At 46.9% G+C, this 15,249-nt stretch overlaps 4 protein-coding genes across 4 annotated transcripts; 2 read left to right on the top strand and 2 right to left on the bottom strand.

Moving 5' to 3' along the window:
* Positions 1–870: 870 nt before the first annotated feature.
* AO090005000538 (glycoside hydrolase family 71 protein) lies at positions 871–2,341 on the bottom strand (the record flags this gene model as incomplete). Its single annotated transcript, XM_023234055.1, has 2 exons — positions 871–2,184; positions 2,264–2,341. The coding sequence occupies 2 exons, from the start codon at positions 2,339–2,341 to the stop codon at positions 871–873; spliced, it is 1,392 nt and encodes a 463-aa protein (XP_023089000.1).
* A 1,776-nt stretch (positions 2,342–4,117) lies between these two features.
* AO090005000539 (glutamate decarboxylase) lies at positions 4,118–5,846 on the bottom strand (the record flags this gene model as incomplete). The annotated part of the gene is made up of 5 exons (XM_001817540.1): positions 4,118–4,226; positions 4,274–4,812; positions 4,865–5,497; positions 5,548–5,575; positions 5,629–5,846. The coding sequence occupies 5 exons, from the start codon at positions 5,844–5,846 to the stop codon at positions 4,118–4,120; spliced, it is 1,527 nt and encodes a 508-aa protein (XP_001817592.1).
* A 3,816-nt stretch (positions 5,847–9,662) lies between these two features.
* Positions 9,663–11,040, top strand: AO090005000543 (wax synthase family protein; the record flags this gene model as incomplete). The annotated part of the gene is made up of 3 exons (XM_023234054.1): positions 9,663–10,477; positions 10,527–10,945; positions 11,015–11,040. 3 exons carry the CDS (start codon positions 9,663–9,665, stop codon positions 11,038–11,040), a joined length of 1,260 nt encoding a protein of 419 aa, XP_023089001.1.
* A 2,667-nt stretch (positions 11,041–13,707) lies between these two features.
* Positions 13,708–14,427, top strand: AO090005000544 (uncharacterized protein; the record flags this gene model as incomplete). The annotated part of the gene is made up of 1 exon (XM_001817542.3): positions 13,708–14,427. The coding sequence occupies one exon, from the start codon at positions 13,708–13,710 to the stop codon at positions 14,425–14,427; it is 720 nt and encodes a 239-aa protein (XP_001817594.1).
* Between the last annotated feature and the right edge of the window lie 822 nt (positions 14,428–15,249).

Genomic DNA, 15,249 nt, shown 5'->3' with positions numbered 1-15,249 from the left:
TGTCTTGACTTCTCCCCGAATTCTCCGTGATTATGGGACTCTTTCACTAAATATTCTTGGCTATCCCCTTTCATTGGCGATTGATACCTTCGTCTTTCCTAAAACAGCTATGACAATAATTTATCCTTGTCGAGACATAGACCATTGTTTGAACATCAAGGGTCCATCACCTTCCTTCCTCGCCAATAGCTCCACCAAATGAATCATTATTGCTTTAGAAATATTCTCCAACTACCCAGGTAGGGACAGAAGTGATGTCCACCTATTGTTGAAGCTACTCAATACACGATTGCTTATCCCTGCCAAGTATATGTAACCATGGACAACGACCATAGAGTAGTGACCATTGATCAGAGACAGCCCTATTCAGAAGGCATCTAATCAAATTAAAGTCATGTGACAGGATGCTACAGTGTGATTCTCCATAAGGTGACTGAAATCTGGACCGTGAACGACCGTGCATCCTCGGGAACAGGAAGATCAAAGTATGGGTCTGTGGAGCCTGTGGAGCCGGGACTCACTTCCGAATTAAGAATGTCCCATTCTCGACAAAGGCGAACGATTCCTCAATGTTTAAGAAAAACAAAAATACCTTCGCTTATCTGGAGCCCTTCCAGCCAAGTGGGTAGACCGTCGACGGCCCGCATACTGGGTGATATCTACCTACTGAATATAGTCTAGACTGCAAAATATCTACAAGCGAGCTTGGCGGCCATGATTCAAGTAGGAATTACATATTATCCATTATGATTTGTCTTAGGTCTAGACCGTCCGATGGGTATCCTAGTACTTTTCTCCTCCAAAAGTCAGCCCTACAGCGTCATCGCCAATATCAACATCACATGCATTACTTCACGTCGTGGGCCAGCATTATATCAGAGCAAAGAAAAGAGTCCACATCACAGCAACCGGGAGGATCCCTGACGAAACCAGTCGATTAGACGAGGAGTCCTGCTCTGATGACCCCGACGGCGAAGAAGGTTTAGGACCCGTCGACGTGGCATTTCCGACCCATGCGTTCCAGTTGGTCATATTTTTAACGCAGTCTGACGTGATGGGATGGCCGTCGATCTCGGCTAGCAGCTCATTATCACGAGTGAGGGTCACGACAACAGCCCCGGTCTGGTTGTCGATGGGGATGCTGCCGTGGTAAATCCCCTTCCCTCCATCCGGCGTATCTACCCAGCTCGCGGCCCGAGCTTTCCCGTCGATAGTGACAGAGATGTCCGCAGAAGACTCCAGCAGCGCGGAAAAGAAAACCTTATCCTGGAGCACCTCCTGGGGTTCCAGTGTCTGCTGCGCCTGGGTCTCTGTGTTTCCTGTGGTCTTGCCCGAGGAACACGCGGACGCGGGATTAACTCGGTACCAACTGACAAGGCCCTCATCTTTGATGTCAGCATCCTTGCCTCCATTCTTGTAGAGGTCGATAACGTATGGCAGGAAGCTCCGCCACCCGTCATGGGGCATGTCCTTGGCATAGTCGAACGGTGCCTGTCCGTAGTCGAAGACTGCAAGGCCACTCTGGTGGATCGGGCCAATGTAGTGCGACTCGCCATAATCATTCCAGGTGAGAATTTCAACATACTCTGGTTCGAGCTCGAGAACCTGCTGCCAGCGGGTGTACCAGAGGTCATCGCCCTGCCACACCCAATTCTTATGGTACCTAACCAGATTGGTGTAGAACCATGGCGAGACAGGCATGATGTACGGTTTCCCGTTGAGAGCGTCCAGATACTCTTTGTCGGTCTCGGTGGTCATTGGGTCGGTGCCATTTGGCCAGGCCGTCCAGCTCATCAGACCGTCGACTTGCTCGTAGGAGATTGCTTTTTCCGGACGTAGCGCGGACCATTCCGGGATAAAGAAGCAGTCTACCTTATCCTTGATGTTCTTCCAATCGCCAACAGCTTGGTCCCCTTCGAAAGTGGAGACAAGGGGTTTGTCGTCATCAGTTTTGAAGTAGGCTGGTAGCTTTGTGAAGTCCTTGAGGTAGTCTATTACTTGGTCCTGCGGCCAGTGTCCATCTCCTGAGTAGTCCAAGGACAGAAATAGCTTGAAGTCCAGTTCATCCGCAGCTGCGAATGCATCGGTCAGCATTCGATGAATTGATAGGCCAAACCCTGTGTTGATCGCAAAAGCATCGATGTGTGCCTCCTTAGCCGCCGAGATGTCTTGCTCCCAGTTGGCCTTGGTGTAGTTGTCACTATTCCCTAGCTGAAAGGCATTAACCACAGTTTGAAGTCGGAAAATAACAGCAGAAGCTTACCATAAAGTGGGCAAATACAGCCTTTGCCTGCGCCGGGCAGGCACCAACCAACAAAACTACCAGTAACAAAAGCTGCATTTTTCTGTATCTCCCGGATACAAAATGATGTCAGGGAAAGCAGAAACCCGGACTGGAAAGGCAATGAAGACACAAAACAACATGAAAACGTCGCTATTACGGCCATCTTTATAATCCAACTAAAAAGTACATATCCTTGGGTGGGATATGATCTGTCTCCGATATATCACAAACTAATCAAGTAGCATCAATAGCGTTCGTGCGGAGGGCTGTATACGAATATCAAAGTCTGATATTTATGAGTGTTCAGAGGGTGATTTGTTTGACAGAGCGGTCAAGAACCAATATCCCGCATGGTCTATTGTAAATCAGCTGCAGTGTCGAAAACTATCCGAGCCAAATCCCCTAGAGCAAACTTTCTGGGGTCGTTGACGCAGGCGTTTGCGCAGCAGCTCGGTGATCGTCGTCAAAACGGGTGTTCATGTACTCCATGGAATGCGCCATGAAGATCCGGATGGTGACAGCCGCCCGAGCACGAACGCCATTATTGATGACGAAGGTTTATACTTACTGTTCTGGGAAGTAAACTATTGGTCTTGGGCCGGCGTCATACGAGACGGATCTGATATATCACATAATGGTGTCTTTCAGGGTTCGCCGAATAGGGAATAGCAGTTGCAACTATTATGTAGTGCATCATTATCTAATTGATAATCCCGCAGACCGACACCCACCAAGGTCAACATTTTATGCGTCCGGTGGTTCGTGAGCTCAGCGAAAATTCTCTTGCATTTAGAAAAAGTAATCATGCTCTCAGGGGGTGGCCCGTGACCTACTTCTGGAGGCCTTAAGATTACAATATCTCTCAATATTTTCAATTGACGATCAATGAGATGCGATCATACCCGTACAGTTCAATCCCACTTTTTTCGATCGAAAATAAGCTGTGCCGATGAGGATTTGAGTCCATCGGCAATGCGCCACCGGTTCACACATCAACAACTATCGTTTTGGGATAGCCACAGTAAATTAGCCATGCTTAACGCACTAACACCAATATAGCTTGCTAGGCATCAGACAAAAACCCAGGCTTATGGCTTACCGACATTTTAGTGGAGGTCTAGGACCGTGGTCTCATGCGCTGCAGGACGTCAATTGACTTCACCCAGTGGGTTAAAGTTCATGCAACATGCAGCAATTACACTTTAGCTCTTGACGTGGACAGGCACGAGTCCATTGATTGGATCAATGCGTACTGAGCATGCGAACGCTGGTCTCGACATATGTACTGGTCACATTCTGCTGCGAAATTTGTCAACTTGGCTCCACTAAATTTGTGGTTTGGGTCAGACGACAAAATGAGAAGAGCATTATATGTCGATATGTACAGCGAAAGAGGAAACAATTTGTCTTAATTCTGTCAAGTGCTCTCTCAAAAGTCGACGGATTTCCATGATCTCTAAACTCCGTTCTTACTGGCAGGTGATGTCCAAAGCCCTAGACATGATATGAGACCTCGAACGTAGTTCCAGGGCAACCTCATCCCCGTTTGCAAATTGTCCTGTACTTGCATTACATGTCAGCCTTTGCCCTCTGCTTCATTCTCAGTGGACCAACTGCCATGCTGTGCTTTGGATGTCGTTTCCTACTTCTTACATCCTAATTCCAGTGACGAGTCTAAAATTATTGTCTCTTGCATGCACAGTTCATCACCTTAAGGTATTCATGTTTATCTTGGCTGATATAAGTAACCTCGCATGTAGTTACTGAAAACGATATGTGAAGGCTTTCTGACACGAGATATTTTTGGAATGTACCCAGCGTCGCGAAGTAAAATCAGCATACACCATGCGTCTTCCCAGTTTTACCCTGCAACGAGTGCTTCTCATTTTTGTAATGTGCATGTTGCTGTGGCAATTTCTTCGCGCTGTGCGCCCTAAGGTGCCTGTTCTTGTTAGCTTGCACACCCCATTGGTCGCATCAAGGACATACAGTGTATATTTCTGGATCATCTCGGCATCCATCTCCTGCAATGACTTCAATGCGGCCTTGATGTCCTCCAGCAGGATATTACACCGATGGATGGTAAAGTCCTCTCGGAGGACAACACGCATCAGCTTCAACTGGTTGCTATGTGGAGCCATTGTATATGCCGGCACGATCCATCCACGTTGGCGAAGAACATGAGCCAAAGCGAATTCGTCATAGAGTCGATCATCATCAGGCTTCATTCTGAAAGCAACGAGTGGTAAGCCGCGACCGTTGCCATCGCTCATGATCAAGAATCCAAGCTTCTTTAGCTCATCTGCGAAGTAATCCGATGTCTTCGTCAGGTTCTGCATAATAGATCGATATCCATGCTTGCCCAGTCGAATCAATTGGTAATATTGGCCGATAACATGGGAGGCCCCCTTTGAAAAGTTCAACGTGAACGTGGCTTGGTTGGAGCCGAGATAATTAACGTTGAAGATGAGCTCTTCAGGTAAATATTCAGGAGAGCGCCAGAAGACCCAGCCGACGCCAGGATAGACCTGGTCAATTAGCATAGACTTAGGATAGCGCGTAGTAACATGCAGAACCTACCAATCCATATTTATGTCCAGAGACATTAATCGATACGACCTTTTCCAGTCGGAAATCCCACTCCAGTTCCGGCCTCACGAACGGCGCCACAAAGCCGCCACTAGCTGCATCGACGTGGATCGGACAGTCGATATTCTTTGCTTTGAGCAAGTCATTGATCGCTTTGACATCTTCGTACTGTCCTGTGTAGGTGGTGCCCATAATTGCACAAATGCCGATCGTATTTTCATCCACCATATCCACTGCAGTCTTCGGGTCTATCACATATCGTGTATCCGTGCAGTAGACGTACTTCTCTTCGACGTCAAAGTACCTTGCTGCTTTTTCCCAACAAACCTGCACCGCACTATTCATGACGATATTCGGACGCGTCCAGTCTTTTCCCTCTGCCTTGCGCTTGTTCTGCCAGCGTTTTTTCATTGCCAGTGTCGCGAGCATAATCGCTTCCGACGATCCGATCGTAGACGTCCCGATGGTATCCAGTTCGCCGTCCCCTTCGGTGGTCGGCGCGTTCAGCAAATGTGCGATCATATTAATACAGCGGTTCTGAATGTGTGCGGTCTGTGGGTATTCTTCGAAATCGATGAAATTCTTGCTCATCGCATCGGTCATGAGGTTTTGCGCTTCATCTTCCTGTTGAAATTAGCACATCTGGTCAGTGGCACGCGCAGCCAACAACCTACCATATAAGTCGTAACAAAACTCGCCAGACTAAAACACCATCAGACCAAGCCTTAAACATGAGTAGGGAAAAAGAAGCGCACTTGAGCAGAGGGTTTCCATCCAAACTCAATTCATCCTTGATCAACCGGAAAGCCACATCTGCGGGCATCTCCCGTTCAGACATGACATGCTCCGGCAGCTCTTCGGTGGCATAGTGTGTTCCATACACGTACGGACTAGCTGCGCTTTCTCCTTGATCTTGTTCCTGTTGAGGCTTTTGGGCTTGTTTGCCCCTTTTCACTCTCGATAAGTGGACCATTGTGGTGATTGTCAATGCCGCTGACGGGATCTATGCAAGGGATGAGATGATCGGCCCGGTCGGATTTTATGAGTTTTTTTTTTTTCTTTTTTTTCTGAGGATCAACAAAAGCTTGAGTTTATGGGCCTAAATCCTCTCTTTTTCTCTCGTCATTTGGTTATACGAGGTCATCGAGTTTACGTACACGATGACCTCACCACTCCTCATGGTTGGCTGGGCGAGTCGATCGATGCTACGCTGCGGGAAACTTTTGCCTACAGGAGAGAGGGTAAATAGTAGTACCTAACCTGGTTAGTAGGTTGGACTGACGAGGTTTCCCATGCTTTGTACGTGGCTGGAGAGCATAAGTGTCTCCTGATGTTGAGATAGGACAGAGAATCTGCGTTCGGGCAGAGGTTTTCTCATGGAGATAAATCCCATTTTATCATCCTAGACCCTATTCTAGACTACTCACATGGCAGGAGATGCTGGATTACTTTTACTTTTTTTTTTTTTTTTTTTTTTTTTTTTTTTTTTCTTGCTTCGGATGGAAAGTGATTGGAGGATAGGCCCTACATTACATATTTTACCTCTCTACTGGGTCTCAGAGAGAAACGTTCTATACCAAGCTCAGACACTGCATAATTGTCATGCTCTGTCTATTTACCTCTGTTCGAAATCCCAGACGGTCAGCTCTCTGGGCTATATCCACGATAAATCACAATCAAGTATAGCCACCCATCAACCAACGGACAGGAATTACAGTAGGCAAACGCCGAGCATCCCTTCTGAGTCTAAAAAGTCTCAACCGTACGCTTTTATTTAGGTCATACGATTTATAAGGTAGTACTAAAGGGATTACACATGCAGCGGCTACCAACATATCTTGTCTAGCAGCTTCATAGATGGATACCCTGCCATTTGTCTCCGGGGACGTATGATATCACTTGGCTTACACGAACAAGCAGATTTAACACTGAGATAAAACTCCCCAGTTCTTGCTTTCCTCCGGGAGCCATTACGATTGAACTTCTATTCTCACAGCCTCACTGCCCATCCTTTTGAGCAATCGGCTGCAGATCGGAATCACAGAGATGAAGCACAGAAACTGCAATGAGAGTCCCGATTGAAACTCACAGCGGTCAGCGAGATGTGTCTCTTTGATCGCCTAGCTATGCTTATCTTAAGACGTCTCGCTGTGTTGCAGATATTTTATACACTAATGAAAACATACAACGTTTTTCCTCTGTTATAGTGGCAACTCCGTGCTCAACGCGTTTTTTGTCGAACTTAAGTCGTGCTGATTCAGGAAGTGCTTTCCTTGTGCTTACGAATGCGGAAGTACGCAATTGATGTAGCTTAGAGTAAGTTGTTGCACATGTAAACGAGTAATCCAGATCCATTTTTACGAGTCTACATACTAGGCATAATTACAATTTATATATCACTAATAATCAGACCATACGCCATATTGACACCCCAAAGACTGAGTGCAAAAGCCCAAAAATCCTAAAGTTTACATATTCAGATCCAGGATTTCGATATTCAAGCCAGGAGGAACATTCACGTTCCTCAGCTCTTCAACGTCGGCTTCGTCCAATGCCTCCACCCTACGACAGTTAGTTCTTGATCTACTATACGCGATTGCAAGGCACATACGACATAAAATGAACCGGTGGTGTAGTTAAAGTGGATTCGAATTCATTAGGGAACTGAAGGTTCTTGTCGTGATAAATCCGCCGCATACTGCTCATGAATATTAGCCTCAAATGACGGTATAGAGGGCCTGCTATCCGTACTGCTCAGCTAGCTGTTTTCCGTCTCCATAGTAATCGTGGGCTAGCTCGTTGTCGTAACGGACATCGAATGTCTGGAAACTGGTTAGTAATGGAATACCATATGTTTCATGGTCGGATCCTACCAGATCTTTGACCATCTTGTCTTGAAGTAATTTCAGTGACTTGGTGTGATATACTACTCCCAACTCAAAAACATGCAGCGGACCGTGGAGTTTTATAACTTCGTCATGGACGGTCGATCGATCTCCCAGATAAGAACTTTCTCGATAAGCGTTAGCTTTGTTTCTTGTCGAAGCCTCTTTTACCATTGTCTATTGTTCTCATTCGTGCGGCTCGATTGGTGAGGTCATATCTGACCTCATGCCCAACGGGAACCGTGGATCACATACTGAGGAGCAGCCATTTCTTGTTAATCTCAAATGTCAAGAAAAGCATGTTTACATTGACATGGCTCTTCATCAATGACTGGATGCATTTGCTGTCTCGGCCCTTCCCATTCCCGCTTGCTTCCGAGATCTATATTCGACGACTCCTATCATTCTATTCGAAAGTAAAGCAAGATCGTGAGGCAGATACTGCATCCGTCAATTGGTACTCGTAAGCAGAAGATCTAGCAACAAGATTCTAACGGTCCACTGGTCTGGAAAAATTGTTTGCGACCACATAGATGAATGATAGATCTCTCTCAATACCCAACCACGATACACGTGATCTATAACGGGAGTAGACGATGGTATTGAATAATGTTCTGAAGGATCAGGTATAACGTCTTTTCGCATCTAACTTGACGTTATCAGCAATCACCGTCGGTTCGTGGTAGTGAAACACACTCTCATCATTCACGTCAGCGATCATAGATTGGTGTAATGCGGGAAAGCCCCGGTCCAACGGCTCATGAGGTGTAGCACTTTGTCGACTTTAGGAAAGAAAGGTTGTTGATGAACACATGTTATCTTTACTACATTGGGCTATTTCATTGGAGAGGCTGGGAGAAGCTGTGCAGTAGGCTCAGGGCTGCCGTGAGATTCTCCCCCCAACACTTCTCCCAACTATCAACACTTGGTGGGCATGCCAGGTTATCGCATACAGCCAAATAGAATGGAAGATTTCATCCCACCCACGCTGGTGCGCAAGGCCAACTTGCTTTGATGGTGCCCAATCTGCGCTAAACAAGTCCGCTTCTTCCACTTTATTGTGCGTAGCCTGTGAAGGCCATATTACGAGCCATACAAGCCCCCTCCTTTTATGAAATTTACATTGCGTAGCCCTAATATGTATCTTGGCATACCTTGCATGGTGAACATGGAGCCATGTGTTCGTTAGCCCTGGGCCCTTGGTTATGCAGGGGATAGCGCGCCAAGCAAGGTTTGTTTGTTGAAACACATCTGTTCACACAGCATGTTCCCTGAGATCATACAAAAAAACTGAATATTGCAAACACCAGCTCAACTCGGAACGTTTGTTGGACACAAATTGCAAGTATTTGATAGTGCCTTCTGCGTCGGGTGCTGCAGTTGCTGAGTTCTTGAGACGGTATACGCTAATGTAAGCACATAGTAGTAGTTATCAGATAAAGATATAGTCATGGATAAATCTTCCCCCGTTGAGCACTTTCTCTGTCATATCTGTCTGGGTTATGTAAGATTCTAGTCAACGGAACTTCGTTTAGATCTCTTATTCAGGGGAACATGACAAAGAATCGAGCGGAGCCTATACGGCTGGCCCACATACCAGAAGCAGTAAGGAGATCTGCATGAACCGGTTTCAGCCAACCAGGACGGCCCAAAAGAATATTAAATGGGGCGATCGTAGGCTCCAGCAATAGTAATCTGACTCGTATCTTCAAAACAACCAATCAGTGCCGTCAAAAGTCACGATAGCATTGCTTTTTCCCGCAAATGGATGCTGATCACCAACCACATCGTAAGCCCTAATGCAAACTGAAAAATTAGTCGCTTAGCCTAACTCAACTCAATCGACGTGAAAGCCGACGCAATCTCTGTATCCCCCTTCGTAACCCTCTTTAACATTCCCAACCATGGACCCCGCTACTTTTGAGCCCTGGCGTGTCCCACTGGCGCAATGGGGCCTCGTTCAGCTGGTAACGGGGTTGACTGTGGCCCTGACGCCGTCCCAATCTATCGTCCGGTCCATGGCCGCGGCGATCGTAATAGCTTTAGCATACTCGTTCCAATCTAGCGTCGCGGAATCATTTGCCGACACGAGAGCGGGAGGGCCATTGGCGGCCATGTGCTGGGTGAACGTACTGAACGCTATTGATATGCTCGTGTTGAGTCGGGTCTCCTACGAGGCGCAGGTTGAGTGGGAGGCGAAGAAGTTTGGCGATGGAGCTGCAAAGAAAGCGAATTCTGATTCCCTAAAATCAACCCTCTTCCGTCGACTTCTCTGGTCGCAAAACATAGCGTTCAACTATCGCCGCATCAACACGCCGTGGCAGATCTCGAGACTCCCTGTGTTCGACAGCACGAATCCGCAATATGTACCCACCCGTTTAAAGTTCGTGCTCCAGGGCAGTGTGAAAGTATGTATCGCGTTCTTATTGGTACATCTGTGTACTATGGACCCGAGCGACCCTCGTATGGTTGGTGCTGTAGCGGAATTATCCGACAGCAAGATGGTTCTCGCCCCTTGGTTGCACGGGACATCGGCAAATACAATCTTGGTTCACGCTATGATCACTATCTCGTTCGGAATCGTATGCAGGGCCTCCATCGTGGGAATGTATAGCCTTGGGGGAGTCGTATTGGTAGCCTTGGGAGTCTACGACCCCGTGGAGTGGCCACCAGTAGCCAATTCGCTGACCGAAGCCTGGTCTTTAACACGACTATGGGGGTAAGTAAGTCTTTCATCGCAAGCCATCAAACCAACTAACACATATCAGGACGGCATGGCACCAAGTCCTGCGTACGCTTCTCGTCTCGAACGCAGACTTCATCTCCTTCTCGGTTCTACGGATATCTCCTAAGTCACGGTGGGCCTGCTACCTCCGAGTGCTTTTCGCCTTTACCGTATCTGGATTTATCCACATGGGAATGGATCTGGCGTTCGGCGTCCCGCGAGCCACAACTGGCGCTGTATGGTTCTTTTGTCTCCAAGCTTTGGGTGTTATGTTTGAGAGTATTTTTCAATCCCTGTTTTGCACTCAGATTGAGAAAATCAGTCCTCTCTTTAGGCGTGTGATGGGATATGTTTGGGTGGCATTGTTCCTCTTGTGGGCGACGCCCGTGTGGTTGAATCCCATCATGCTTTGTTTGTACAAGGATGGACAACGGGGCATGTCTCCGGTTCCCATCATTGGAGGTCTGACATTATAGTAACAGCCAGCTATACCCGTTTTAGCATTTGTCTATTTATCAGCTAACACTATAGACGTACTTAGAGCTCAGGTCACGTGAATCAACCCGATTCATATGTAGTTGTTGTTGGACGGTAGAGGAGATGTTTGCGAAAAAGATCATCTGTTAGAAAAGAGAAGAAAAATGATAAGTGATAATTCCTCAAAATAGATCGTTCAAGTCGATGAGAATCTGCACACTTAAAAAGGATGGTATTACAACTGTCAGATATGTTGTTGAGAGAGGCGGTTCAGAGTAGTTGAAGAGATATATATATATTCTATATACATTCTACCGTCAATATATCATCCACAACTATTTTATATATTCCCACCACAAATGGTCCTTAAAATGTAAATTGAATGCATCTAACTTTGTGACTTATTATAGCAAACAATAAAATTCTTATCTATACGACATAGCACATAACCATTGCACTCAATTACTGTATCTCCAAATGCCATCCAAGAACGACCAAAAGGGACATCCTCAGATGCCAAGAGCGCCTCAAGTCAAGCCACCCGTCCGTATCGACAATACAAATTCAACTACAGAGCTACTCTCCACACCGGTGTAATAATGTTTAATACGGTAACGTAATGGATTAATTACAATGAGGACTTGTGGCGCAAAGCCCTCTCGTGCTTCAGGAACAAATTTCCGAACCAAGAAAGGTACTGCCATTTGTAATTGGGTTTCGTAAATCGGATATGTTGAGTGAAAAAGTGATAACCCAGTTGATGTCTTGGATTTCGGAAGGTAGACCAAGCAAGTCATCCAATGACCTATCCGACCCCCTAGGTGATCTATCTACTGAGTCACTCCCTATTCTTATGGGTTTAAGCAAGGGGGAGAGGCTGAGCTTTTCCGAGCCCTAAGTCTGACTCAAGTTGTAACAGATCATCAAACATTGATTACTAGTAAGGAATAGATTATCCACGGATTACATCTCCGAGTAACTTTAAAGATGCAGGAGGTGGCGTAAACACAGCTTAGAAATACTCGCTCGCCGCTTGTTGTCCTGATATCACATTTGGTGTCTCTTTTAGGTAGTCTCTTGGACAAACTTTCTAAGCGATGAGGGATTATACGCCCGGCTAATGAAATAGTAAGCGCAGCATCCTTACAGACGGATGGCTGGTTATTCTGTAGCTAGTTCTGGTATCAAAACATAGCCAAGTGTTTCCGAACCTATTAACAGGAGATCACCTTTGTCAAGAAAGTTGAACGGCACTTCTATATTCTAACTTTTCCATCTACCGAATCTTCCCTATGATTAAGAGGTGTGTGTGGAGATGATCTACGGTTAACCTAGAGTATTCGATAGTTCACCGGTTTCCACCGGCTATAGAAAAGAGATGAAAAGTAAACCCTGAATTGCCAACGGAGCGAAAATCGCGCCATTCGAATTATTACGATTTGCAAGACGGTACATATTCATATTACATGTCTCCTTCTATCCAGAAAGACTTCATTGCCTGCCGCGGAGGTTTTCCGATTGACCCGTAATTCTAACTTTAGTCATGGCTCAATCCATCGTCGAAATAAGCAATTGATCTACGGGGTACTCAACACACCAACAAAAGGCTGTTCGATGTGTAATGGCTAGCGGAACCATACTTGAAGGCAGCCAGTGCCACAGTGGAGACTACCTTGGGTACTCCGTATCTACCGCGCATATGGATGCACGTTGATATAACGATCGACAGGGACCCGGTCTAGCGGTCCCTTAATCCTCTAGTCAGTGGCAGGCAATGGTTAACATAATGTACGATCTGCAAGGCAGCACTAGCCTATCAATAAGACATATCGAACCACTGTCCAATGCCATAGCGCAGGAATAGCTCGTAGTATGGTTTACTTTCGGGGAACCATTCATCTGGAAGCTCATTTCCATTGATTCGATATTATCGCGGGGCTGGTAACGACGGAGAGGAGAAGATCTGCCGATACTATTATTCTGGATAGGCTAGTATGCAAGGCGCGTTTCTTTCTAAGGACTAGACCAGACATCTCGTACGCGAAGTATATACGCCCGGTGGAATAGCTGAAGATCCCAAATAGGAAAGTTCAACGATTAATTAGGACCTGACCCATCACTCTGGAGTGGGAAGTCCGTGAGATGGATGCTGAATCACAGACACTAAAGGGCCTTTACGGATCTCTCATCACCCCATGTCGAGGGGCAGAAACCGATGCCATTCTCGAATATCTTTTGGGATAGACATCTTGTAATACATTGGTATATGACCATTGGCTGAGTTTGATATATCAGATGAGAACAGACAACCCGGATCACTGCAATTAAGACGAAAGTTAATTGACAATACTAGACAATACACTGATACACAGGACTCAAAGCCACAGAAAGCTGGTTGTAAGATCATCCGTCAATTATCCTATAACGCAATTCTGGCCATCAAAAGCATAGGTCCTATCTCCACCAAACAAGAGACTATTGCCATTACTCCGGTTTTAATCTCAATTCTGGATCTCTGGAAGATCTCCACCCACCCATGCACAGAAGGCTTCAGGACTCCCATAGAGCTCCCTGGCATAGGACGATCCCACTGTTCAACCCTATATAAACCTGTTCCTAACCCTCCAGACTACATCCTTTTCATCAGCCTCACTCAGTCATTCATTCATTCATCCACTCATTCATTCCTCTCTCTTCAGTCTTTAGTCTTTCAAGTTGCTTATTTCTCTCCTTACCACACCTTCAAAATGAAGTTCGCTTACATCCTCTCTGCTCTGGCCTCCACTGCCGTTGGCGCGCCTCTCTTGGACGGCCTCCTGGGTGGCTTACTCGGCACCTTGCCGATCGTCTCCAACCTCGGTGAGCTTAACGGAGTCCTGGGTGGCCTTCTAAACCTTGGCGGCGGCGGCGAGTTGCCTCTACTCGCCATTCTCGGCAGCCTTGGAAAGTTGCCAACCGGCGCCACTGGAGCCATTCCCTCTGGACTCCCCTCCGGATTCCCCGCTGGACTCCCCCCTGCAAAGCCCTCTGCAGTCCCCACGAGCGTCGCCGTCCCCTCCACCGGAGCCACTCCCTCTGGCGTTCCCTCTGCCGACGGCCTCGCCACCGGTAAGCTCCTCCAGGACCTTGCTCCCCAGCTCAACAACATCCTCGTCGTGACCGGCCCCGACGCAAAGGTCCTCCTCATCGAGCTTTCCCCCGAAGTCACCGCGCTCGTCTCCGGTCTCGGTCTCGCCAGCCTCGGCGTTCCCCTCGGTGGCATTGTCGCCTCTGCCGCCAGCCTCGGTGACCTCCTTGCCGACCTCGGCAAGCCGGTCGAAAACCTCGTCACCGTTGTCGGTGTCGATGGCGGTGCTCTCCTCATCTCTCTTTCTCCTGAAATCGCTGCTCTCGTCTCCGACCTTGGACTCCCCGGCGTCGGTGTCCCTCTCGGTACTGTCGTCGCCATTGTTGGTGGCAGCCTGTAAATGTAAGATGACCCCAACCACTCCTTCCTTCTCATGTCACCAAATCAGGGCCATACAACTAACCCTTTCCAGTTTCGGCTAGCATCAAACGGCTTATGAAACGATGTTGCTTGGACAGATGGACGATGGACACCTGTCTTGTACAATTTTGGGGAAAATATAGATACCATTCTTCGTTGTATTTTGCTTTTGTTAGACAGAGGTTTTAATTGCAGGGTCTTGTGCTAGATACCGGTGTGGTTTTAGACATAGACTGAATTTATTTATGAATCCATAGCAATACATATGTTTAATTTTCCTATTCTTCATTTTGTCTCTCTTTGATCGTTTGGATTCTGGTGTACACCACAAACTTTAGTCATTCCTTCTGGATTTAAGTTTCGAAAGGTAAGGAGACATGGCGAATGGCGGATGCATGGCGATAGTAGACTGGTGAGTGGCGGCATAGTATTCTTCAGACACTGGTAGGCCCTGCCACCCGATCAAAGGATTAGATATCGGCTTACCGGACAGGGAATACCAATAGTTTGATTCTATGAGAGTATTCGTCATAACGAAACTATGCCGGCACCACGGTAATCTTCAATGCAATGCATGCACCTGAACGTCACAAGGACAGGGCCAGCTTGAGTATAACTGGGTCGGGGGATAACTGGTTTGTCTTTATCGGTGATGGAGGTAAATGGCTTTAAGATATACTGACGAGGAAGTTGAGCGTGCCTTTTGCTGCGTATATTGTGGGAAGCATGTTATGGCTATAGAGGTAGAGTTATTGCCGTTTAATGTCTAGTTTCTTTTTGCCTTATAGGGTAATGTCCTATG

This window comes from Aspergillus oryzae, chromosome 1, assembly GCF_000184455.2.
Source record: "Aspergillus oryzae RIB40 DNA, chromosome 1".
Classification (NCBI taxonomy): Eukaryota; Fungi; Ascomycota; class Eurotiomycetes; order Eurotiales; family Aspergillaceae; genus Aspergillus; species Aspergillus oryzae.
This window is presented reverse-complemented; position numbering and strand designations above follow the sequence as displayed.